Source organism: Alexandromys fortis, unplaced genomic scaffold, assembly GCF_014885135.2.
Source record: "Alexandromys fortis isolate MF-2015 unplaced genomic scaffold, M_Fortis_MF-2015_v1.1 scaffold_69, whole genome shotgun sequence".
NCBI classification, from domain to species: Eukaryota; Metazoa; Chordata; class Mammalia; order Rodentia; family Cricetidae; genus Alexandromys; species Alexandromys fortis.
The window spans coordinates 2,341,792-2,365,911 of record NW_026067951.1 but is presented as its reverse complement, the minus strand read 5'-3'; the positions used below and the strand labels follow the sequence as shown (position 1 = coordinate 2,365,911).

Sequence of the window (24,120 nt, the reverse complement as noted above, 5' to 3'; positions counted from 1 at the left end):
AACCCATGGACCTCAAGCTCAAGTCCCTGGCATTTCCTTTCCAAATGAATCTTCAAAAACGATTTGCTCAGGGTATTAACCCTCTAGCTTCCTCTCAACAGGCTTGCCACCAAGACAAGTGCCAGCTCCCGGAATAGACGGTACACAGGATCAGCTCCGATTTCACCTACTTAAAAACAAAACAGAACCAAGCCCAACAGTGTATTTTCTGCACTCAGGATTCCAACACATTTTATTTTGCAGACCACTGGTGTGTACTTTCGAGGACAAACATCGTATTGATTCCTATATAGTGTCCAATTATGTCCTTCTGTAACAGCTTCCTCTGCTCGGGGCCACACTCTGGTGGCTCCAGTTCCAGGTGGATACAGGAGGTCCTGCGGCTCCTGAAGGAGACAGCCACGCTGCAGCCACTTGCTTCCTTTCAGGGAATCCCATTTGCCCAGTGGCAGGTTCCTGGTTTTCTGTGCTGAGGAGTGAGGATGGGAGTTTACAAAGTGCAGCTTTGGGCCCGTTAGCAGGAAGCACTGTGAACTGGAGAAGTGGTGCTGTTCTCTACTGGAGTCAGGAGCGTGAGGACCCAGTGCCCTTGTGCTTAACGATGGGAACCCCAGCTGTTTCATAGGTTAAAAGGTGAGGAAGCCCCTGTTGTTTTTAAGAAACCCAGATAACACCTTTGTAGACTGCCTATTTGTTCTAGAACTACAAAATTTAATTCAAGAAAATATAGGTCCCATGAAAGACTTAAAAGTTTTATAAAACTAAAATCTAGTTTTCCCCAATAAATTGTACTTTAGGCAAAACCCTCCCAAATGCTTCTACAATAATACTAAAAAGGGCATCTGATTATACAAGAGCAATTAAAAAAATTAAATATTTATTTGAATAACAACTTTTAAATTTGAGCTGCAATGTTGGCAATGCAGGTTTTAGACAGATCACAAAATGCGTGCACAAAAAAGTATGGGCGCAGAGACAAAATGATGCTAAGAATTAGGCTAAAGAGCTGCTGATTTTAAACAAGAGGCCTGAAATCACTATACAAAATATAAAATGTATTAAATGCTACCATCCACAGAACAGTCATTATTGATTATATTTAAAAATTATTTGCGAAGTAAATTAGATATTGAATTATAAATGAGTATTATACATGAATCCCCTATCGGAAGGCAATTCCTTGTCACACTATAGAACATCTAATTACATTGCAAAAAGTATCCTTTTTCCTATTGGTAAAGAACCATTAATGGTATTACTGCAAGTATCAGGAAAGCTTTTTTAAAAAAAAATTCTTTTTTTTTTTTAATTCTAAGTGCTTTCCATGCAGAGTAAACCTTACTGAACTGAGTCTGAGTGAGCGACTGGAGAATGTCCTGGGTAGAAGAAATGCCCTCGAGTTGTTAGACTCAGCTCTTGACAAACCAAAGACTCAAAGGACTCATGCAACCCTCTGACGACTGGGAGGCCACCACGTCACTTACCAATGTCAACTGAGACATTTATAGACACGAGAAGACACTGCTCTCAGTAATGTCTGGGGTGGGAAGCACCTTTAGAAAGCGCCTATGCGGCAAGAGATACGCATCTAAAGATTCAAAGTGAATCAACAGTATTGGATAACAATATCATTCTCAACTCAGAAGCTGCCTCGAGGTTGGGTGCATCTTCAGTTAATGTAATAGGAAAAGAAGGCCATGGATTTCTGTTTATTAATTGCATCCACTCACAAACCGACCTAGGGTCACCAGATGTGTAGACACAATGAGATTTTTGTTGTTCTTATCGAGTCTTTAATCAAAGTGATGATAAAGGAAATAGATCTATTTAAAAACAAAATCCAATAGCTATCTCTGTCTAGATTAGGAGGTGGCACCAGGTGTGGGATTCACGTTTTGCGTGGCTATTTGAGGTGCGACTTCGATAATCCGAGGTTTGTCGATGATTCTGGCTGTGCGGTTGCCCTTCTCTACAATCCCAATAATCCATGCTTGGTGGCCTTCGCCATATTTGGGGGACTTTATTTCTGCACAGAACCGAGCTGCTTGCTCACGTGGTAAACAGATGAGCAGGCCTCCTGGCAAAGAAAGAGCAGAGGTTACTATCTGTATGGCGCTGGGAAGGGGAGGGCTCCCTGTGTTTCCACCAGAGCTGACTTACACTGAGGTCATGCTCCACTCTGGAGATAAGGGAAGTGATCTGTTGGTAAACTCCCACCACATTCAAACACTAACGTCAAACACAAACTGAAAATGACCTATCTGATCACAGACAGCAACTCTCTACTCCAGAGCATGGAAACGCAAGCGAAAGGAAAGGTGTGCGTGCAGGGCCAGAAGCACACAGGGCAGTGACCTACTCCACACTAGGAGATAAACAACAAGGGCTCCTTTACCCGGCATGGACTCCTCATCTTACTGGGAACAGTGCTTTTAAACTTAAAATTCATGTGAAAGTCTTTTTTGGAAGGTGCTAGTCTTGACTTTTTGCAAAACTTTCTGCAAAACACAAAGATACCAATTTTCCTTCCTGTTTCTAACAGCCAGGCCGGAAAGTTTTGAGTTTCTAAGTGTCCAGGGAAAAACTTTCAGAAAACGAGGAACCAAATTCAATGATTGTGGCCACTAACTCACACAATGCTCACTTAGTGCCCATGAGGTGGCAGAAACTGCTCCAGCCAGAGAGCACCTAAAGGGGTTCTAACTACTTCTAGAAACACTGTTTTGAGCTTGAGCAGCAAGCTGAGAATGGCAAGTTCTGGTAGATGGCTCCATGGTCTCCACCCCTGGCCTGATACCAGAGTCTGTTACAGACTCAGGCCCCTGTTGGTCAGTTTCCTGGGAGTTGGGTCTAGGAACATGTGTAAAAGTAGTTATAGAGAAAATGAAACGGAAATGAGAAAAACTGAAGAAGAAAAAAAAGGAGGTAAAGAAAACTAGAGGGTAAAGAAAGAGAAACTTAGGGCAAAAAGGAAATAACACTCTCAAGTGGTATATACACCCGGAAGGATAGTCCACACACCCTGAAGACAGTCCGCACACTGAAGCACGGTACATGCATACACCCCGGAGCACAGTACATACACTACGCCACACTTTTTAAGAGATATTATTTTTAATCATGCCTATGCTCATGAGTGAGGGTGTCCATTAGCTCCCCCAGAGCTAGAATTACAGACAGTTGTGAGCTGCCAGATGTGAGTACTGGAAACTCTCTCTGCAAGAGCAATACATGCTGTTGGCTCTTGGGCCATCTCTCCAGCCCTATACTATTCCACTCTTCAACTGTGTATGTTTAAAACTTGATCTCAAATAAATAAATAAATTTAATAAAAAAAAATACATAAAAAATAAAAATAAAAAATAAAACTTGATCTCAGTTCACAGCTTGGGCTGGTTATCCTCCTGCCTCTGTCCCCTGAGCACAAAGATTACAATCATGTGTAAGACACACCTGTACGTTTCTGGACAGACAGGGCTTTGCTATGTTGTATAGATTCGCCTCAGACTTGTAACCACCCTGACCCATCTTTCCTGAGCTCATCTTCCACACCAGTCATATATCAAAAAGGGGAACACACTTACAGCATCTCAGTCACACTGGAGGGCACTGCAAACCCACAGCAGGGAGAGGTGTGGCTGTCATGCCTGACTTCATACAAAGTGGGGACTCACGGGTGCCCCAGGCTTTCCTAGCTTAAGTAGGGAACAGGAGCCTGTACCTGACGTCTCCGGGCAGGTCCCTTGCATGAGGCCGAACATGTTCCCGCAGGCTTTGCTCACAGCTGCCATCTTGGCCAGCACTGGAAGGTTGTGAATCACAAACGACACTTCATTCCTCTGCTGCTTGGCCAGGTTCTGTGCGTGGCCCAGAATCCCGAAGCCTGTGATGTCAGTGGCTGCATGAGCATTGAATGTGTGCATAAGGCCTGCAGCTGAGAGAAGCAGAAGAGTGAGTGAGAAAAATTCATCTTTCCCCACTCAGTATCCGTACGGAGATGGCACACAGCAGTCAGAAAGTCAACAAAGACCAGGGTCTTTCACTGATTGGCAGCCCAAACTGTTCAGTAATATCTCATTACCTGGACATGCCATTTTATCTGTTCATCCACTGACTAGTTATCTTGGCTATTTCTAACCTTGGTAGTTAAGGGCAAAGGCACTATAAACAGGGCATCCACATTTCTGTTTGACAATTCCTCTGGGATAAACAGTCAGGCACACCACAGTTAGATCACATGATTAGCAGTAACATTAATTCCAACTCTGCTGGATAGTGGATGCGCATTTTGACTCCCAACAGCAAGAGTTCCTGCTGCTTCCTGTTCTGGTTAGCATCTGAGAGATGTGAGGAGCACCCGCTGTTTTAATGTGACTCTCCAGGACTTATGGCCCTGAGCATCTCTGGATGTCTTATGGCTAGTACAACTCTCCTGATTAGCTGTCAGTTCAGATCTTTCCATTTTGTCGTTTTTGTATTTTTGAGTTTTAAGATTTTTTTTCCCATGAATTTTGGCCATAAGACCACTATCAGCAATGTGTTTTGTAAAGATTTTCTCCCATGTGTGCCTTGCCTTTTCATTCTGTGTGTACACGCATGTGGTATACGTGTACATGTGGGGACCAGAAGCAACTGCAGGTGTTGTTCCTCAGGTGCCATCCATCTTGCTTTCTGATTTTTAAACACCCATCATTCTCCTTTAAGGAGTACAAAACTTCTCATCTAACTGTTGCATCTAAAAAGTCACCTCCAAGCCTACTATCACCTAAATGTTCTTCTGTGTCACACTCTTGGAGGGCTACAGTTCTTTGGCATATTTAGATCTATAGCTATTTTGAGTTACTTTTTGTGAACGACAACAATCTTTTGGTTCTGCATATAGATATGCACTTGTTTCAGCACCATCTGCCAAAAAGCCCACTCCCATTTCTTTGGGATGCTATCATTCCCCAGTGATGACTGACTCTTACCACAAAAAACAACCAAAACCAGCTAAACTCTCATGGCTATTATCACAACTGCAATGTAACAAGTGATTTGCTTAGAATCCTGGTTGTAATTAGATCAAAGTGTGTGGGGAACACGGGGATGTCCGACAGTGTACACTGTACATCACTAATGGAAACACTAAATTAGAGCGTGGAAATCTGATCAAGAGATCTGCTGCCATATAATGTCCTGGCTATATGTATATATGTATATATACACACACACATACAAACTCCGATCCAGTTTCAAAAGGGCTCATGATGAGCAGATGAAACATCTTTATGTTACCTGGCCAGTAAGTCTAAATACAAACACCTGAAATGGGAAACTTCGGATTATCAGTTAACCACACAAATGACAAACTGGGTACGTCTGAACTCAGTTTTCAAATGCCTGGCCTTTTTGTAATGAAGGATTAGCTTTAGAATAGTCTTTCCTAGGGCTGGAGAGATGGCTTAGAAGTTAAGAGTGCTGACCTTCCGGAGGCCCTGAGTTCAATTCCCAACAATCACAAAGTAGCTAACAACCATCTATAATAAGAACTGGTGCCGTCTTCTGGCATGCAGAAATAACACTGTATAAATAATGAATAAAATCTTTAAAAAGAAAAATAAGTCTTTCCTTGGCATATTTTGAAGCCTGGAGGCAAAATCTGTTCAGCCAGGGTAATTTTACTATACCCCTTACTTATAGGCTTTGTCTATGGCCAAAGAAGCTATTTTACTACAACTAAAGCAATAGCCAGGGCCAGGGAGAAAGCACAGTCAGTGAAGTACAAACTCAAGCCCCAGAATCCAAGTGAAAACCCTGTGCCTGGTGCCATATGCTGGGGAGATGGAGACAGGTGGATACATAGGGTTTGTTGCATAGCTAGCCTAGCCTAATGGGTGAGCTCAGGTCAGTGAGACCCTGCCTCAAAAAGGTGAAGGGCACTTAAAAAGTTGACCTCTGGCCTCTACGCAAACATGCACACACTTGCAAGCACCCACCTATTTAAATATGTAAATATATGTGAAAGAAAAAGTAACATTTGACATTTGTACGGCATCCTGATTTATCATATTTTACATGATTGCAAAAAAAAAAATCCTCCATTCAAGTAAAACAAGCCACTATCTCTTAACTAGTTTAAAGTCATGCACTAAATTTTGCGAAGTGATTGGAATGAGTAATGGCCACCACAGGCTCATATATTTGAATATTTGGTCACCAGCAGATGGAACTGTTTGGGAAGGATTAGGAAGTGTGACCCTGTTGAAGGAGGTGTGTCACTGGGGCCAGGCTTTGAGGTTTCAAAAGTCTATGCCATTCCCAGTTAGCTCTGGCTCACTGCCTCCTGCTTGTGGATAAAGACATGAGCGTTCAGCTACTGCTGTAGCACCATGCTCCTGGCCATGATATGAAATAGACTCACCCTCTGAAACCACAAGCTTCTAATACCCTTTCTTCTGTAAGTTGTTGCCTTGGTCATGGTATTTATTTTGAAACAGCCACAGAAAAATTAAGAGTTCATTTCACAACTGAAAGGGCAAACTGTTTCTTCTGCAGTTTTAAATTAAAAAATAACTACATGTATGTGCACATGATAAGAAGTGTTCTTAGAGGTCAATCCTCCAATAGAGTAGCAGCTGAACTCTGATCTTCTGCAAGAGCAGCTGGCTCCTTAACCCACTGAGCCCCCTCTCCAGCCTATCTACTGTTTTGTTGGTGGTGTTTTTTGTTTGTTTTTCGGAGACAGGGTTTCTGTGTGTAGGCCTGGCTGTCCTGGAACTCATTCTGTAGTCCAGGCTGGCCTCAAACTCAAAATATTCATCTTCCTTCTGCCTACTGAGCGCTGGGATTAAAGGTGCGCCCAGCCCTACTGGAATTCTTATACCCTGACAACTGGCTTAAAAGAGGAGGAAGGCACATGTGGACATATAGTGAGAAATTATCTAACAGTTACATCTAACACTTTGTTACTGAGAACACGCTGTGTACAGGCTCTCCTCGACTTACAACAGGGTTCAATGTGATGTTACTTTCACATTAAAAAGTTGCCAAATATTAGGGAGCTGTCATAAATGAAACTATAAATCAAATACCACCTGCCTATCCAAAACAGGCTTTTCAGGTGTCTTTTTTAAAATTTTATTTTTGGTGAAAGGCATGTTGTCTAATGTTTTTCTCACCTTGAACTTGTGTTTCCTGCAAGCATTAAACATTGTTTTCAGTTCAAAAAATAAATAAATAAATAAATAAATACCCCCTGCCTATAGATTCCCAGCAGTAATCTACAGAACCAAAGCAGGCACCAAGAGAGGATGTTCAGTCACCAGCCATTCTCCCCTCCAGTCTAGGTTTCCTTACTTTTCGTAAGACTGAAGAGCTAGAAAAAAGACCACTGTGAGTTAAGACTGGATGTAGGCAACTAAACCTTACCTGTCCTGTTGAGTCGTGCCATGTTCATCATCGCTTCTTGGTATGCCAATTCTACATCTTCTTGGGTGACCACTAGCTTAATTTTATTCCATTTTTCAGGCTAGCCATAGGAACACAGGTGAAAAAGAGAAAAGGAAAATGTGATTAATCTTTATTTCTAAATACTTGTTTTCTTAGTCATCTTCTGGGACTGGGGTATGTGTGATATGTGTGCAGAATGTTAGTGATCAAACCCAGGGCCTCACAGATGCTCAGCACCCTGAGCTACACCCGAGTACTGGGAATCTTATTTATCGAGTGTGTGAAGACACAGAAATGCTCTAACACTGCTCTTCTGTGATTAGTGTTCTCCACTGGAACAACCACCACGCCACTGTCTGCTTAGCCCACATTTGCAGTGAACTATCAGAGCATGCTGGACCTGTAACCCTCTCATCTGCATCAACACTGTTCAAGGGCTGAGGTGCAGTTCAGGCAAGCACTTGACTAGTACTCACAACCTTTTTTTTTTTATACTGCCTATCAATTTTATTGAGAACGAAATCCTTCTGCTTCATTGGCTGTATGCTCTACTGGAAATCATTATTTATTTATTTATTTATTTATTTATTTATTTATTTATTAAAGGTTTCTGTCTCTTCCCCACCGCCGCCTCCCCTTTGCCTCCTCCCCCCCCAATCAAGTCCCCTTCCCTTGTCAGCCCAAAGAGCAATCAGGGTTCGCTGCCCTGTGGGGAGTCCGAGGACCACCCACCTCCATCCAGGTCTAGTAAGGTGAGCATCCAAACTGCCTAGGCTCTAGAACTCACAACCTTGAGTGCTGTAACAAAAACAGAATTCTCCCTATGTCCTTGGCTCACTTCCCCATCTCCTCTATTAGGTAAATGGCTTTTATTTTTTATGTTATACTTTTTATTTTAACTGACTCCTGCAGTGAAGCTATCTTGATGCAAATAGATGTGAAATTTTCAACTGTCCATGCTGATAACAGCCTTGGGTGAGCAAACAAGGTATCATCAAAGGGACATCAGGCCTTGTCTGATTTTCAAAGAACTTACAGCACCATGATGTAAGGTTCATGGCATAAAGATAGCACGGACCACTAATCAATCATGTCATTCATGCATTCATTCACCTGCCTCGAACTACACGACAATATCCAGGGTGCTGGGATGAGAACTTAGTAGTAGAGCTTGCCTAGCATACCCTTAACCCCATTCCTCCCACCTCTCCCAGAAGCCACTCTGATATCTGTACCTGTCACTCCTTGACTGTCAAAATCCAATATCCTCAGACTATAGATTCTAAAACTATTTGACAATTACATCTGACTTTTATTAAATAACAACAACAAAACCCAAAACAAAACCAACCCCAAACATTATGTTGCTACACAGTATGTGGAACTTGCTTTTTAAAATTCTGAGTACTCACCAAAAATAAATAAATAAATAATAAAGCAGTGGTGTCTGAACCAGAAGCTCTGCGATTTCCTAGTTATATCAAGCTGATAAATGATAAGTTTTTATTACTCTTTCCCAACTACTTCTCAAGATGGTGGTTATAGAAATTAAACCACCATGACATGTGAGGGGAGAGCAAAACTTTAGTGACTGGAGCTGTCAACAACAAAACCCCAGAACGACAGCTCTGTGGGGTAACGCTCAGGAGAACCAGCCCTCTTCATTCTCCAGGAAAGAGCCACACATCTAAATGTTTTCAGTTACTAATCAATGGAAAGGCAACACTAGCATCACAACAACCCAGACCCCATGACTGACATGTCAACAACTAACCCTATTTATATCATTTCAGTCCTGGGCTCTCTTCTCAGCACGCACTTGGTGACTATCAACTGTTCTAGAGGGACCCAGTGCCCTCTGCTGGTTTCCAAGAGCACTGCATGTGTGTGATACAGACTTAAGTGTAGACAAAACACTCATATACATAAAATATAAAAAAATTAATGAATTTGAATTCATGTCCCAGAATTCTCGTCCATATAATATGATGCCTCAAGCTGGGCCTTAACTCCTTCAAACATTACATTATTAAATTTTCATTTACAAGAATATAGATAATCCATCTAAGGACTTTACTGATTAACTTTACAGAAGTAAAAATTAACGTTTTCACTTCCCAAACCTTCCACCAACTTAAAACAAAACTTTGAAACTGAAAAGCAACTCTGAGAGCTAACTGTTCAGCTCACCTCCACCCTCACTTCTAAGCAGCTCTCTACTTACAATATCCAGCCACTGGTGTACAGCAACTGCAACTTGTGTCCCCAGCGGTTTAGTCAGTACCAGCACATCCCCTGGTACTGCGTTATCTGGCCTGAAAAAAAGAAAAAAAGGGCATGTTCTAGTCAAACTAACCAAGGAAACAAATTCAATTTTAAAGCAAAATGGGAAATTTTGCTAAAGAGCATTTTTGTACTTTATTTTTGACGTGTGTATGTATGTGTATGAATGCACATGTCTATGAATTTGGGAGAAACCAGAAGTCAATATTGGGTCTTATCTTCAATCTTTCATCACCTTATGTTTTTGGTAGAAATAAGTTTAATTAAGATGTAAGAGTTGGCCAATGGGAAATTAGAGCTAATGCAGGCAGTAATTTAATTAATACAATTTCTGTGTGATTATTTCGGGGGTTAAGCTAACCGGACGCCCAGGACAAAAAGCAGGTCCTCTTTCCTTCTACACAGAGGCAGGCGGATCTCAGTGAGTTTGAGGCCAGCCTGGTCTACAGTGAGTTTCAGGACAGCTAGGACTATTACACAGAAAAATTTGCCTTATAAACCAAACAAAAAGACAAAGCAACAGTGTACAGAATGGGAAAAGATCTTCACTAACCCCACATCAAACAGAGGTCTGATCTCCAAAAGACACAAAGAACTGAAGAAATTGGACACCAAAAGATCACATAATCCAATAAAAAAAAAATGGAGTACAGACCTAAACAGAGAACTCTCAACACAGGAATCTAAAATGGCTGAAAGACATAAGGAAATGCTCAACATCCTTAGTCACCAGAGAAATGCAAATCAAAACAACTCTGAGATTCCATCTTACACCTGTAAGAATGGCCAAGATAAAAAACACTGATGACAACTTATGCTGGAGAGGTTGTGGAGAAAAAGGAACACTTCTGCATTGCTGGTGGAAATACAAGCTGGTACAACCCCTTTGGATGTCAGTGTGGCGATTTCTCAGAAAATTAGGAAACAACCTTCCTCAAGACCCAGTAATACCACTTTTGGGTATATATGCAAAGGATGCTCAATCGTGCCACAAGGACATGTGCTCAACTATGTTCATAGCAGCTTTGTTTGTCATAGCCAGAACCTGGAAACAACCTAAATGCCCCTCGATGGAAGAATGGATAAGAAAAATGTGGTACATTTATACAATGGAGTACTACACAGTAGAAAAAAAATGACAGCTTGAATTTTGCAGGAAAATGGATGGAACTAGAAAACATTATTTTGAATGTGGCAACCCAGACACAGGAAGACAATTATCACATGTACTCACTCATAGTTGGTTTTTAAAAATAAAGCAAAGAAAACCAGCCTACAAATCACAATCCCAGAGAACTTAGACAACTATGTGGACACTAAGAGAGACTTACTATAGATATAATCTACATGGGAAGTAGAAAGTAGAAAAAGACAAGATCTCCTGAGTAAATTGGGAGCATGGGGACCTTGGGGGAGGATTGAAGGGGGGAGGGGAGCAGAGAAAAATGTAGAGCTCAATAAATATCAATTAAAAAAAAAAAACCCAGGAAATGTGACCGATGTGCTCAGCTTCACACTTATGAGTAAGACTCAAACCAAGAAGCAGAAGCGGGGCCCAGTGCTACCCACTTGTCATCTGAGTTCTGTGGAAGACGATGGCAGGAAGACCCGAGCCTGCTTTACACAGCAGACCTAAATAACAACTGAGAGAGGAGAGTGTGCTCGAGTAAGCAAGGGCTGGGGCTCAACAGCAAGGCCATTTCCTTACACACACACACACCACCACCACCACCACCACCACCACCACCACCACCACCACCAAACAGAATAGCAAAGATTTCAGTCTGTTAATCCACTGTCAACAGGATATGGAGGATCTGGTCTATTTGTTCACTGCTGTGGAGTGGAGCCTGGTAGAGCCTTTATGAAGGGCAGGCTCTCAGCATGACTGGACATCCCACCTGACCCAGCGATTCCTAAAACTCGTCCCAATGACCTGCTCTACGGCTACTCCTGGGTGCTAGTTATGTTATCAAAAGAACCAAACACAACCAAAATGTCAACAGCAAATACACAGAACTAGTAAGAGGGTGTCTGTGATGGCAACCTTGGGGACAGCACAGATCAGGGTCCCGGTACTGGGAATTCTTCTTACATCTTTTAAATTCTGACTCAGGTTAACATAAACATACTATTGACTCATCAGAAACTGAAGTAGGAGCCAGCAAGATGGCTCAATGGGATGGGTTCAGTCTGTAGGACTCATGTGACAGGAGACAATCAACTCTAGCAAGTTGTGTCCCATTCCCCCAAAAATAAATAAACAAATAGTAAAATAAATGGAATTTGCACTAACTTCAAAAAATAGGACAGGGTGCCTTTTCTTACATGTTTTGGTTGTGAGTCTAGTTTTTAACAGCTGAACCTCTCCAGGCTGAGGGTGCCTTTTCTTAATAACAGATGGAAAGTGACCATCTGTATAGAGATCCATCTCAAAGAATACAGAGAAATGCTCTCCCCACCCCAAAGAAAGCTACAAGATGTCTGACATCACCAGTCATCAAAGGAACACAAATCAAAACCACAGTGGGATGCCACCTACACTCCCTGTGCTGGCTATGAGCAGAGTGACATCGCAGAACAACTTCCAGAAGGGATGTGGGGAACCTGTGTGCGTGCATACACAAAATAACAAACTGCACCTGAAGTGCGTTCCTAGTAGTAGGAGAAAACAACCTGAAACTCCAATCAATGAGCAGAACTGTGCTATATACAAACAAAAGCTTATTTGGCCATCAAAACGCATTATGGAGTCAGGTGGTGGTGGTGCACACCTTTAACCCCAGTACTTGGGAAGCAGAGGCAGGTGGATCTCTGTGAGTTCAAGCCCAGCCTGGTCTACAAAGCAAGTTCCAGGACAGCTAAGGCTACATGGAGAAAAACCGTCTGGGAAAACAAAACAAATCAACAAAAAACTATATATATAAAAAGATGTTCTACAGAGTATGGTTCCATATATAAAGGTGCTCAGAGCAGGCAAATCCTTACAGACAGGCTTGCTGTGAGGGACTGGAACGTGCTGGGTGCTGAGAGGATGATGGCTGCTCAAGCCTGTACTTACAAAGCCGATTTTAAATGCTGACATGGAGGTAGAGCTCAGTGGTAGAGTACTTGCTTAGCAGACCCAAGAAGCTGAGTTTAATCCCAAGTACAACAAACAAAACCAAACCAGAAAAGATGTCAAGGCAGCACTTACCTGCAATTCCTGTACAGAAGGCTGAGGCAGGAGGATCATGAGTTTGAAGCCAGTATGATACAGAATGACACCTTGTCTCAAAAAGCCAAATCAAAAAAATAGACAAATAAAATGCTGAATAACGTGGCATATATTTTTGTTAAGTGAAATTTACAAGGTCTAAAATTGCTGAAAAATAGGATCAAAGTTCCAATATATGCTACATAATCTATGAATATAAAAATATTCTATGTTAATATACTAAATGAACCCAAGCAAGATGTATATGAAGAACTAGCTGTTTAAGGGACCCTGGTGATTCTAGACTCTGGGCAGGCCAAAATTCACTAAACTGCATCCTTTGAACGTGGACTTGTGCAGCAAGTGAATGACACCTTACTGTATCCTGAGAGAGAACAAGACAAAGACAGGTTCCGACATAAAGGCCAACTTACATGATAAATTCATTGGGCTGGCAGACAGTTGTGGCGACTCCTCCCAGAACAATCCAGGGGTTTAACACTGTTTGACCGCCCGTTACAGATGTTCCCGCTTCCTCTGCCGCATCTTTAAAACCCTGTATAATTAGCGGTATCACTTTATCCCTTTCCTAGGGTTTAAAAGGACACAGATGAAAAGTCATGCAATTCTGTTCAAAACCCAGAAAAGATGGTTCTACATCTGTAGTTATCAAGAAAGATTAAAGAAAAAACCCTCAGAGAACCAAAAGCCAACAGACAGGGTAAGGAGTGTTTCTAGCGATCAGCATGTTATCAGATGCTGCAGATGCTGGAAGGTGTTATGGGTACAAAGCAAACGGAGCAGGTAAGAGGAGGGAGCATAAAGCCATTTGCCCACAGACTGATGATATTAGAAGTCAGCTCTCAGCCAGTCCTGAAGAACACCAGACAAGCTAACTACACACACACAGCCCTGTTTTCAAAGAGGCTTCTGTTTGGTGAGGAACTGTGAAGTAACATCCTCAGCAAAACCCTTGTCAGGACAACTAGCTACTACTGGTCAAAGCACACACTGCTAGGCTTAAAAAAAAAAAAAAAAGGAAACAGAAAACTGGGTTATAATGACAAACTGGTTTCAGGGGCATATGGAAAGATAATGGAAACAAAAACACACCTTGCCAAACCAACCTTAATAATGGGGCTGGGGAGATGGCTCAATAGTTAGGAGCAGACTGCTCTTGCAGAGGACCCGAGTCTAGTTCCCAGCACCCACATGGCAGCTCACTTCACAACTGTCTAACTACAATTCCAGACACACACATGGTATACTTACATACATGCTGGCAAATACTCACGCACATAAAATAAAAATAAGTAAAAATAACCTAAACAGGAATCTACCCCTGGTTCAAAGAACAGGTAAAAAGGACAGGCTACTGGGTGGTACGTGGGGGCCGTGGCCCGCAACAGAGACCACTTGCTATCGAAGTGCCCTCAGTTCTGAGCCAGCAGGGCAAGGCCTGATTCACAGGCCTGGTACTATTAGTATAGCCAAGCTTTATTAAGTCTCCACAAAAAAATATTTAGCTTTCTGCCAAGAGAGGAAAGGAGGAAGTGGAAGAAAAAGAGGCTAGATACTCTTATTTTAATTTATAAATGCCCCAAAGTGAAGAGCTGCAATACTCGAGGCCATGTTTGTAAATGTAAAATGAAATCAAACCAATACCAGTGAGTGAGCCTCTGACTTACCCGGTCAGTCATCTTATTGCTGACTCCAAGGAGCATCAGCATATTGTCACACTCCGTGACGCCCATTGCATAGAGGTCACTGAGGACATTAGCACATGCTATCCTGCCCTAGGGAGAGAGCAGAGACGGGAGGAAGCAGTCAGGGATTTCCCATCTGGAGAAGAAAGATGGAGTCTACAACACAGTGGCCTCCAAGAACTTGGGGCTTTCCAGGAAGGGCAGCTCCCAGGACAAGACTCTCAGTTGGTTACCTTCACTTAACTGCCCAGCCACCCACTCACCCAGCTCCTCTCATTCCAGCAGAACACAGAATTCACATTCTTCCTCATATTACGTGTTAGAGCCCTGGCTGATGATGGGTGGGGGTCAGGAAGAGATGCAGTAGCACCGATGGTCCTTCTGAGAGACCAGAGAGCGAGAGGACTGATTCAGTCACCAAAAGGTGAACTTGGAAACCCACACTTAGCAGACCACAAGGAAGGGCTGCCTTGGCTACTATAAAATAGGAGATGGTCCAAAAAAAAAAAAAAAAAATGGTAAAATAGGAGATGGGTTTTGTGTTATTAGATTAAGAAACTTTTGCAGCTTCCTTTTCAAATTGTAAGAAATAAGAAAATAATCTTGTTTGAGAAACAAAAATAAGAGAAATAAGAAACATTCAGGTTTAAAGTCAGATTGAAAAAAAGCATTCCCCAGTAAATCCTACTGCTTTATGAGGAATAACAATATCCAATAGGAATGTGGCAATAAGGACTCTATTGCTCTAGAAGACTTCTTAAACATTAAGTTGCCATTCTCTAACTTTTTTTCTTTTTACAGGCAATAAATAGAGAAAAATAACAATGTTTCCTTCTGGCATAAGGATAACCAAGAGGAAAGGGGCACACCCTCTGCAGAGGCTGCTTATGTTCTCAGAGGTTCCAGGCACACCTGCAGCCTTCTGCAGACCCACTGTCAACCTCAGCAAGCCTTGTCAACAAGGAGCCGAGAGGTGGCATCATGGGCCACGGGGCAGACATGTACTGGCTGCCCTTACATGCTTTTAAGAGATGCTAGGAAGGAAAGATTCTGGTAGCTTTGCCACTGGAGGGACACATAGGTGTGCTGCTTTGCAGGGAATATACTTCATATACTTCCTAACAACCTGTTCACTCACACTGTACCCAAGAGAGAAATGTCCCCATTTTTTTACCCCATGGCCTGAATTCCTACATGTAAAGCTCAATCCCTGTGTCCTTGCCACCCAGGAAGGACACCCCGCATTTTAAACAGGTGGGATATTCCCATTTATTCATTGGCTTCTCTTGGGTGGTAGAGAAGTGGGGCTAAAGAATAAGCAGAATAAAAGGCCGCTTGCTGGCTGTAAGCATATAACAAATGACTGGAAAATGTGTCTACACAGTAGCTAGAGCTTCGTGTGTATGCACATGCGTGTCTTCCTTAATCACTTGCTACCTTATTTTTCAAGACAGAGTCTCTTATTGAACCTGGATCTCAACAATTCAGCTAGCCTGGCCGGCCAGCAAGACCCAGAAGCCCGCCTGTCTGCTTCTGAGCATAAGGACTAGATGTATGTGTTGTCTAAACAGCTTCTTAAATAGGTGCTGGGGTCTTCACACTTACATGGGAAGTGCTTTTCCCACTGAGCCATCTCTCCTGTCCAGTAGTTAGAACTTTAATTCAGTGGTCTGCTAGATCACAGTATGGCATATAAAACAGTACTAAGTAGGCATGCAGGTAGCAATACATTTACCCTAACATTTACAAGAATAAAAGTTCAAGAAATCCAATTGTTAGTAAGCCAGGTATGGTGGGAGTCTAAGGCTCTACAGAGAATTCTAAGACAGTCAGGGCTACACAGAGAAATGCTGGTGTATGCCTGTGTGTTGGGGGGAGATGAGAAAGTCCAATTGTGATGAAATTTACAAGTTCTTTTTTGTGGGAGGAAACACTAAAAATCAGTGTTATTACAAAGTATAGCAACATTTCCAGCCAGAAACCCAGGAACAGTAAACTTTATAAATGTCAGAAAGCCAGGTACAAGGAAAGAGCTCAGAGACCACAGCTGCTGAATGCACCTTCAGGCATAAAAGCAGCAGAGAGACGTTCCTGCTCTACCTGATGCATGCAGTGTCAAGCGTGAGAGGAGACATGTCAGCCTGCTGTGACTGCAAGAGTCAGGGGAGGGTAATATAATTGAGATACAGCAAAAGTGGAAAAACACAACAAACACAAAACTCAAACCCAAGGGCTGGAGAGATGGCTCAGTGGTTAAGAGCACTGCCTGCTCTTCCAAAGGTCCTGAGTTCAATTCCCAGCAACCACATGGTGGCTCACAACCATCTGTAATGAGATCTGGTGCCCTCTTCTGGCCTGCAGGCATACACGCAGACAGAATATTGTATACATAATAAATAAATAAATATTTGAAAAAAAAAAAAAACTCAAACCCAAAAGCACATACAAAACCTAGCCAAAATCAAAACCAAATGCATAAAATAGTTCCAATTACAAAAATGCACAAGACCAAACTTACCATCATGTAGGGGTCGTCGACAATAGGATAAATGTAATCTGTGGTTTGAACCAAGGAGAGCCCACCATGCCTCAAAGGAATGACACAAGTATCCATCCCAATGCCTGGGAAGATGGACGTTGCCAGCAACCAAAAAAATAAGAAGAAAAGAAAAGCATTTAATCTTGTATGAGCAACATTTTGCAGGAAGATTTCTACAATAAGACAGCAAACTCCACAATGTCAACTAAACTATGTATGTGCCATCAAGAAGCATAACTGAGCTGGGCGGTGGTGGTGCATGCCTTTAATCCCAGCACTCGGGAGGCAGAGGCAGGAGGATCTCTGTGAGTTCAAGGCCAGCCTGGTCTAGAAGAGCTAGTTCCAGGACAGGAACCAAAAGCCAAGGAGATAAACCCTGTCTCGAAAAATCAAAAAAAAAAAAAAAAAAAAAAAAAAAAGCATAACTGAAATAAATGTAAAACATAACCAGCACAGGATAAGAAACATACATAAGTAACCAAGATGAAATATGATATAAAATTTGAACCTTACTGAGGCCTTGGACATTTTGTTTTCTTGTATTTATTTTATATTTCTGAATCATTTGATTGATGCCTTTTTCTCCCCCTTTTCTTTGTTATTTGAGATAAGAGTCTCTTTATGTAGCTCTGGCTAGCCTAGATTCATGTAGACCAGGCTAGCCTCAATCTGGCCGAGATCAGACTGCCTGTCTCCCAAGTGCTGGGAATAAAGGCGTGTGCCACCACACCTGGCTTATAAGATGACAACAATACAAATGGAGCTGTTGTTATTTTACTGATAGTTATTTTGAAATATTAATTACCTAGATGTTGTTATAACATACTAGATATTATTCTATTTTCCCAAAAGTATGTGTACTATATTTCCATATAGAAAACGTCAGTTAGTATATAATATAAATATAATACATTTAGCCTAAATGAAATGGTAAAGGACAAAGCAGGAATTCGAAGTTTCCAACCAAGTGTGTTATGCTGGAAAAGTCTTTCGGAAACTCAGGATCTTAGTAACGACAGTCAGCCCTAGGTTATGACTGACAATGTGCTGGTTATTTTTTGTCAACATGACACAATCTAGACATCCCCAGGAAGAGAGAAATTCAGTTAAGGAATTACTTTCATCAGACTGGCCTAGTAGGCATGTCTGTGGGGCATTTTCTTGATTGCTCACTGATTGATATAGGAGGGCCCAGCCCACTGTGGGTAGTGCCATTCTGAGCCAGTGGTCCGGGGTGCTTAAAGCGAGCTGAGCAAGCCAGTATACAGTATTCCTCCCACGTGGCATCCCGTGGTGAAGAACTGTAACCTGAAAGCCAAACACCTTTTCCTCTCCAAGCTGCCACCAAGATGGACATGGTGTTCAACATGGCAACAGGAAAGCACACTAGGGCCACATCCTTTTTCCATAAGGAACAAACAGTAAGCATTTAGGCTTCTACTCTACTGTTATGCCACCAAAGCAGCCATAGACAGTATGTTCACACGTGAGGGAGGCTGCATTCCAGGGTGTTTTATTACAAACACATGGCAGGTCAGATTTGCCCCTGGGACCACATGTGTAAACACTAATATAAAGGAGAGACCTGGGTAAGCTGGATCAGAGGCCAGAACCACTGCATGGAGTTCAGACTGGACAAGCCGAGAGGAGCACGTGGAAGAGGAGAAAACTTGAGTATGTAGCTGATAGCAAGAGCTCAAGGTGCCATCCTGGACTGTGGATGGTAGTTAAGTTGGCAATACATGTAGGGTCAGGACATACATGACTGACAAGAAGAGATGAACCTCTACGGAGAGGATGCAGGCTTCCAGGCATATTACCAATAGGGCTTCATCACAAAAAGGGAGTTAGGAAAGTATCTGGGGGAGGCGGGGGCTATAGCTGAGAAGTACAATAGGCCCGTCTAGCATTCTCACAGCCTGGGTGCACGCGTGTGCAAACACACACACACACACACACACACACACACACACACACACACACACACACACCCCTTGCTGAAACTGTAAAGAATGGATAAGTCTGAGATGGGTCTTGAAATACTAAAGCTTCAAATTGAAAGCCAGGGATAGTTCAGGTAGGGGTCCTGGTCCTGGTCAGGTTAAATGCAAGACTGAGAAGTTCAGAACAAGCTATGGAAAATTCTAGGTCCTCTCAAAAAACTGAAACCCTGTATCAAGAAACAGAATACACTCATCATAATGTATACCAGTAACACATGCTTGACAGTTCTTAACATTCCTCTATTTAGTATGCTGGCTAATTTTATGTGAACTTTACACAAGCTAAAGTCATCTGAGAGGAGGGAACCTCAACTAAGAAAATGCCTCTGCAATGGGAAAGTTGGCCCCACACCTCACCATGCCTGCTGGAGAGCTGGCCCTGACCCTTGCCTGAAGTAGTTAGTCCTGGTGGAGGCCCAAACCCAGGGCCATGGTTTGGTCCATCCCAACATCTACCCCATCTATGACCTGCTGAAGCGTGTGAAGGGACCAGTCCTGCAGGACCACAGCTGGAAGGTCTCCATGTCTGGGGCAACAGCAGGATATCTGAAGTTTCAATAAGGAAGGGTTCAGCACTGATGGTGTAGCAGAAGAGAGGCCTTGAACCAGACCAACAACTCATCACAGCGAACAATTACAAGCAAAAAGTATACTGTGTGACACACCACAGCTCTCAATGCCACTATGACAATATTATCATGGGGAGGTGGGAAAAGACAGAGGAGCAAATTTTTTTGCTGTTATTTTGTTTCTTTTTTTGGGGAGGGGGCTACAGGGTGAAGCCAACATGGAAGGACTGGGAAATGAGTGGAATTGGGGTGCATGATGTGAACTTCCCAAAGACTCAAAATTTTAAAATTACGTTAAAAAAGAGCCTCTGCATCAGCTCCAGCCTGTTGCATATAATCATGCATATAATAAAATACACCTAAAGAACTGTATTTCAGAGCCTAGAATTTCTTCTGAGCTCTGTGTTTGAGAAAGGGAAACCACTAATGATAGAGAGAATTTAGAAAAGAAAACACCATTGCCCTTGGCTCCACTTAGCACTCTGGGGTCAATTTCAAATTCATGTTGTCTTCTTGCCTTTGTGTGTATGTGTGCAGATGATGTGTATGGATACAGATGCACATGTGTACATGCATGTGCAGATCAGAGCACAACCTCAGGTGTCAGCTCTCAGACATGGTTCACCTTTTTTTGAGACAAAGTCACTGGACTGGGAATCAGCAAGTAGGCTAGGCTGGCTACAAGTCCCAGGAACACACTTGCCTTTTCCGTCCCTGCCCTGGGATTTACAAGCACACTCCAATACTTTCTCTCTCTCCCCATCTATCCCTGGGATTACAAGCACACTCCAACTCACTCTCTTTCAGAGAGAGAGAGAGAGAGAGAGAGAGAGAGAGAGAGAGAGAGAGAGAGAGAATGTTTAAAGAAATGGATGCAGAAGCTCAAACTCACTGAGGTCCTCAAACTTTACCAACTGAACTATTTCCCCAGTCTGCTCTCCTGAGCCTGCAGTAGTCAGTAGTCTTGTGTGGTCCACCCTCAAGTTTTCAACCCAAACATCCTGCAAAAGATGGCACTAGCCTTAAAGCAACACCTTCAATAGGTCAATGAAGCCACATGGCATTGTAGAGGCCATTTGAAAAAAACAAAAAGGAGTTTCTGCTTATCCTCAGCCAACGGGAAAATAGTCTTACTGTAGTATGATGTCACACATATACTCTATAATTTAACAGCTGCCAACCACATACCCTGATGCCTTCAAATTCTTCCTTTCAATAAGAGACATTACTAATTACACCGAACAAAGCAACACGGGGAAATCTGGTATTGACAGCTGACCACACTTCTGGGTGGTACTGTATCAAAGAGATAGTATACATACCAAGCCGTGGCATAACAGCTCCCAGAAACTGCTCATCTTCTTGGAAGTGGTTCTCTTGTAAAGATTCCAGCAATTTCTGCAAGACATTTTGGGGCACTTTGCAGCCTGTGCCTTTCAGTTCAGTAAACCTGGTTAGGCGGAAGCTCTTGTCCAGTTCATAACTTTCCGGGTTAAAGGACTCCCGAGTAGACATGGTTTTGGGGCCACACTCTTCACAGTTCAGCCCCTCCCCTTCCTCTCTTTTGATCCACTGCGCTTTCTACTTGGGATCCACCTAGGCACCAGCAAAACACAGAAAGACACTGTTAAAAGACTCTGAATTGTATCTGTCAGGAATCAAGTGAATGAACACACATTAGGGAAGGTACAGGGACTGGAACTGCCTAGACTACAGGGAAATACTTGTTGGTCAAGCTGGAGTACCCGATGATGGGTACCATCATGGATACCTACTGAAGCCCTGAGGCGGGAGTGTGATTATAACGATGGCTCCCCCTGCCACTTGGGCGGTTAACTAAAGTTCTTCTGGGTCCAGGGCTAAGAGAACTAATATTCACTATGTCAGCCTGAAAGTCTATACTTTAGAAACCAGCGGTGCTAGCTACAGTGACTTTTCTGGAAAACTTCTGTCTTTCCCTCGCCATCAGAAGCTGCGAAAGTGGGACACAGATGCAGCCCATGGATTGGTTTTTTTTTTTTTTTTTTTTTTCAATTGAGACAGAGCCCTCTACATAGTTCTGACTGTCTTGGAATTCACTATGTAGACCAGATTGGCCTCACAGGGATGAGCCTGCCTTTGCTTCCCAAATGCTGGGATTAAGGGATCCACCATTACACCTAGCAAAATTCTTCAAGATCCTAAATCCTAATTTTAAAAACAACACTGTGCCAAACTAACGGTCTTGAGAAGTCACTGAAGAACACTACTTAAAAACAAACAAACAAAAAAAAAAAAGAAAGAAAACACCCAAACACTTCCAACAGCAGCAAACACAGTAAAGTCTGTGTTCAGGAGGGTGCGTGTAAAGTCCTCTGATGTTCTGATGCTTTTAGCATTCCTAGAAAGCAAACATCCCGCCCAACACGTACCATTAACTAAACACACTACTCCTCATTCCGAGCTCGTTACAAAATGAAACAGTATCACACGAAATCACTAGTATTAGCGATTCTGGGTACCACTCACTGCGCTTCTGGCACATGTTCTTCTGTTTGCAGCCTTCCATCCAAATCAAAATGCATAAGTGCTCCCGGGGTTTACAAACTTTCTGACTGATGCTTTATTGGGCATAGGATTACATACACCCTAAGTTTTAGGGCCGGTTTCTCCTATAAAATTTATGATTGAGAACATAATTCCCATTTACAGAGTTTTCCAACCCCTGGGAAGCATATCACTCATTTAAAATAAATTTCACAAAGCCCAAATTTGGGCAGCAATCCAAACGGTCGTTACAAACATAACGTGAGCAATGATTTCAGCGGGAAACTACACAGACTTCGCACATCATTCAAAGAAGCCAAACTTCTCTTGCAGACAGGATGAACCGAGCACGTTACCGAGATGGGAATGTTGAGGCTAGTTTGGAAAACATGCAAATTACAATTCAACTTCGAAGAAAAGTTTGGAACGAGGGAGGAAAAAAGTCTTGCATTTAACCCTAGTCAACTCTACCAGGCACAAAACCGGAAAACTGCATTCCATAAGGAATCTTTTCTTCCTACCTCCAATCCTATGCCCTCAAGGCAAAGGAAGGAAAGGGATTCTGAAGAGTCCCTTCCTTTTACAGGTATTTTTCTATACTTTCTGTTTAGGAAAGTTTAAAAAAACAAAACACCTTACATCAAGGAAACTCAGTTCTAAAACTCAAGTCTAAGGAGACCTAAAATCACACGGGCTTAACCGCAAAGAAAACTCGAGCTATTTGGGGGGGAGGATGAAATTGGGAAGGGCTTGGGGGGGGGGAGAGTAAGTCCGACCTGGAAGCCACATGTTTACACCTTTAAAACAATGACATGAATATTTAAAGATCGCGTTTAACCCCTTCGCACCCGCACGCGGGGCGGGCTCAGGCAACGGGGCGCAGCGGGGCAGCAGACCTACCTCACCGCCAGGCCCCCGGCCCCGAGCGTGCACACAGTCCCGGGAGCCGCGTCGTGCCTGCCGAGGCCCCGCGCCCTCCATGCGGCCGGACGCGGAGGATGCCACCCAGGGGACACCTTAAATCGCGGGCTGCCGCCTTTAAAGGCACGGCGGGCGCGGGCCGCGTCCTTTGTACCGTGCGGCGCCGCGGGCACGGCCATGCCACGCCACAGGCCCGGCGTCGCCGCAGCCGTGGTGACCGTCGCCGGCGGGGACCGGAGGGACACGAGGGCCGAGTGGGGGCGGGGAGGCCCGAGGCGCAGCGCCAGGACACCGGAGGCCACGGCGCTACGCGCGCGCGCGCGCGGGCTCCCCGGCCGCGCCGCCACACAAAAATGTCGGCGGGCGAAAAGATTAACCCCTGCGTGGCCGCCGCCGCCCTCCCCCTCCGCTCCTCCCTCCTTTCCCGGCCCCGCGTGCCGCGGCGGCGACGGCGGAGGAGGCAGCGGCGCGGGCGGCGCTTCTTTTTAAAGCGGCCCCACCAAACCCTGGGCTCGGCCCCTCTCCAGGCAGGGCGCGCGAAGGGCCCCGGTGCACGGCTCCCCGGCCGTCCCGGGCGGCCCGGAGGGGGATTTGCAACGGCCGCGCCGGGCCTGCGGCCCGATATTCCCCTTTAAGCCTGCTGTCTCGCCCCCCCTCGCCAGGCCCGCCGCTTACCGGCTCGCTTTGCGCCCTCCGCCTCCTCCCGAAAACGGGCCGCGGCGCTCCCACAATGCACCGGGTGCGCCGGGCTCCCTTAAGCATCGCCTGAATAAAAATGCTGCTCCCGGTGGCTGCGGCACGGCCCCGCGCTTGGACGCCGCGTGGAACTCGGCCTAGGCTGGGCGCGGCCCTCCGGGAACCGGGCCGCCGCGCTCCCGCCGGCCGGGCGCGCGAGGGTCCCTTTAAGAGCGGCCACCTCCCTTTAAGAGGCGGCGAGCCGGTGGCC

The 24,120-nt window shown here is 44.0% G+C and overlaps 1 protein-coding gene across 3 annotated transcripts; it reads right to left on the bottom strand.

The window, feature by feature from the left end:
* Positions 1-860: 860 nt before the first annotated feature.
* Positions 861-24,004, bottom strand: Sephs1 (selenophosphate synthetase 1). 3 transcript variants are annotated; one of them, XM_050150466.1, is made up of 9 exons: positions 23,850-24,004; positions 21,050-21,323; positions 17,135-17,238; positions 14,599-14,706; positions 13,345-13,499; positions 9,656-9,746; positions 7,411-7,510; positions 3,722-3,934; positions 861-2,077 (listed from the first exon to the last, which is right to left on the bottom strand). In XM_050150466.1, the coding sequence occupies exons 2-9, from the start codon at positions 21,240-21,242 to the stop codon at positions 1,863-1,865; spliced, it is 1,179 nt and encodes a 392-aa protein (XP_050006423.1). In that variant the 5' UTR covers positions 21,243-21,323; positions 23,850-24,004; the 3' UTR covers positions 861-1,862. The 3 variants fall into 3 exon arrangements, with proteins under 3 accessions (XP_050006423.1, XP_050006424.1, XP_050006425.1); XM_050150467.1 differs by lacking the exon at positions 23,850-24,004 and adding an exon at positions 23,154-23,476; XM_050150468.1 differs by lacking the exons at positions 17,135-17,238; positions 23,850-24,004 and having other exon boundaries at positions 21,050-21,136.
* Positions 24,005-24,120: the final 116 nt, after the last annotated feature.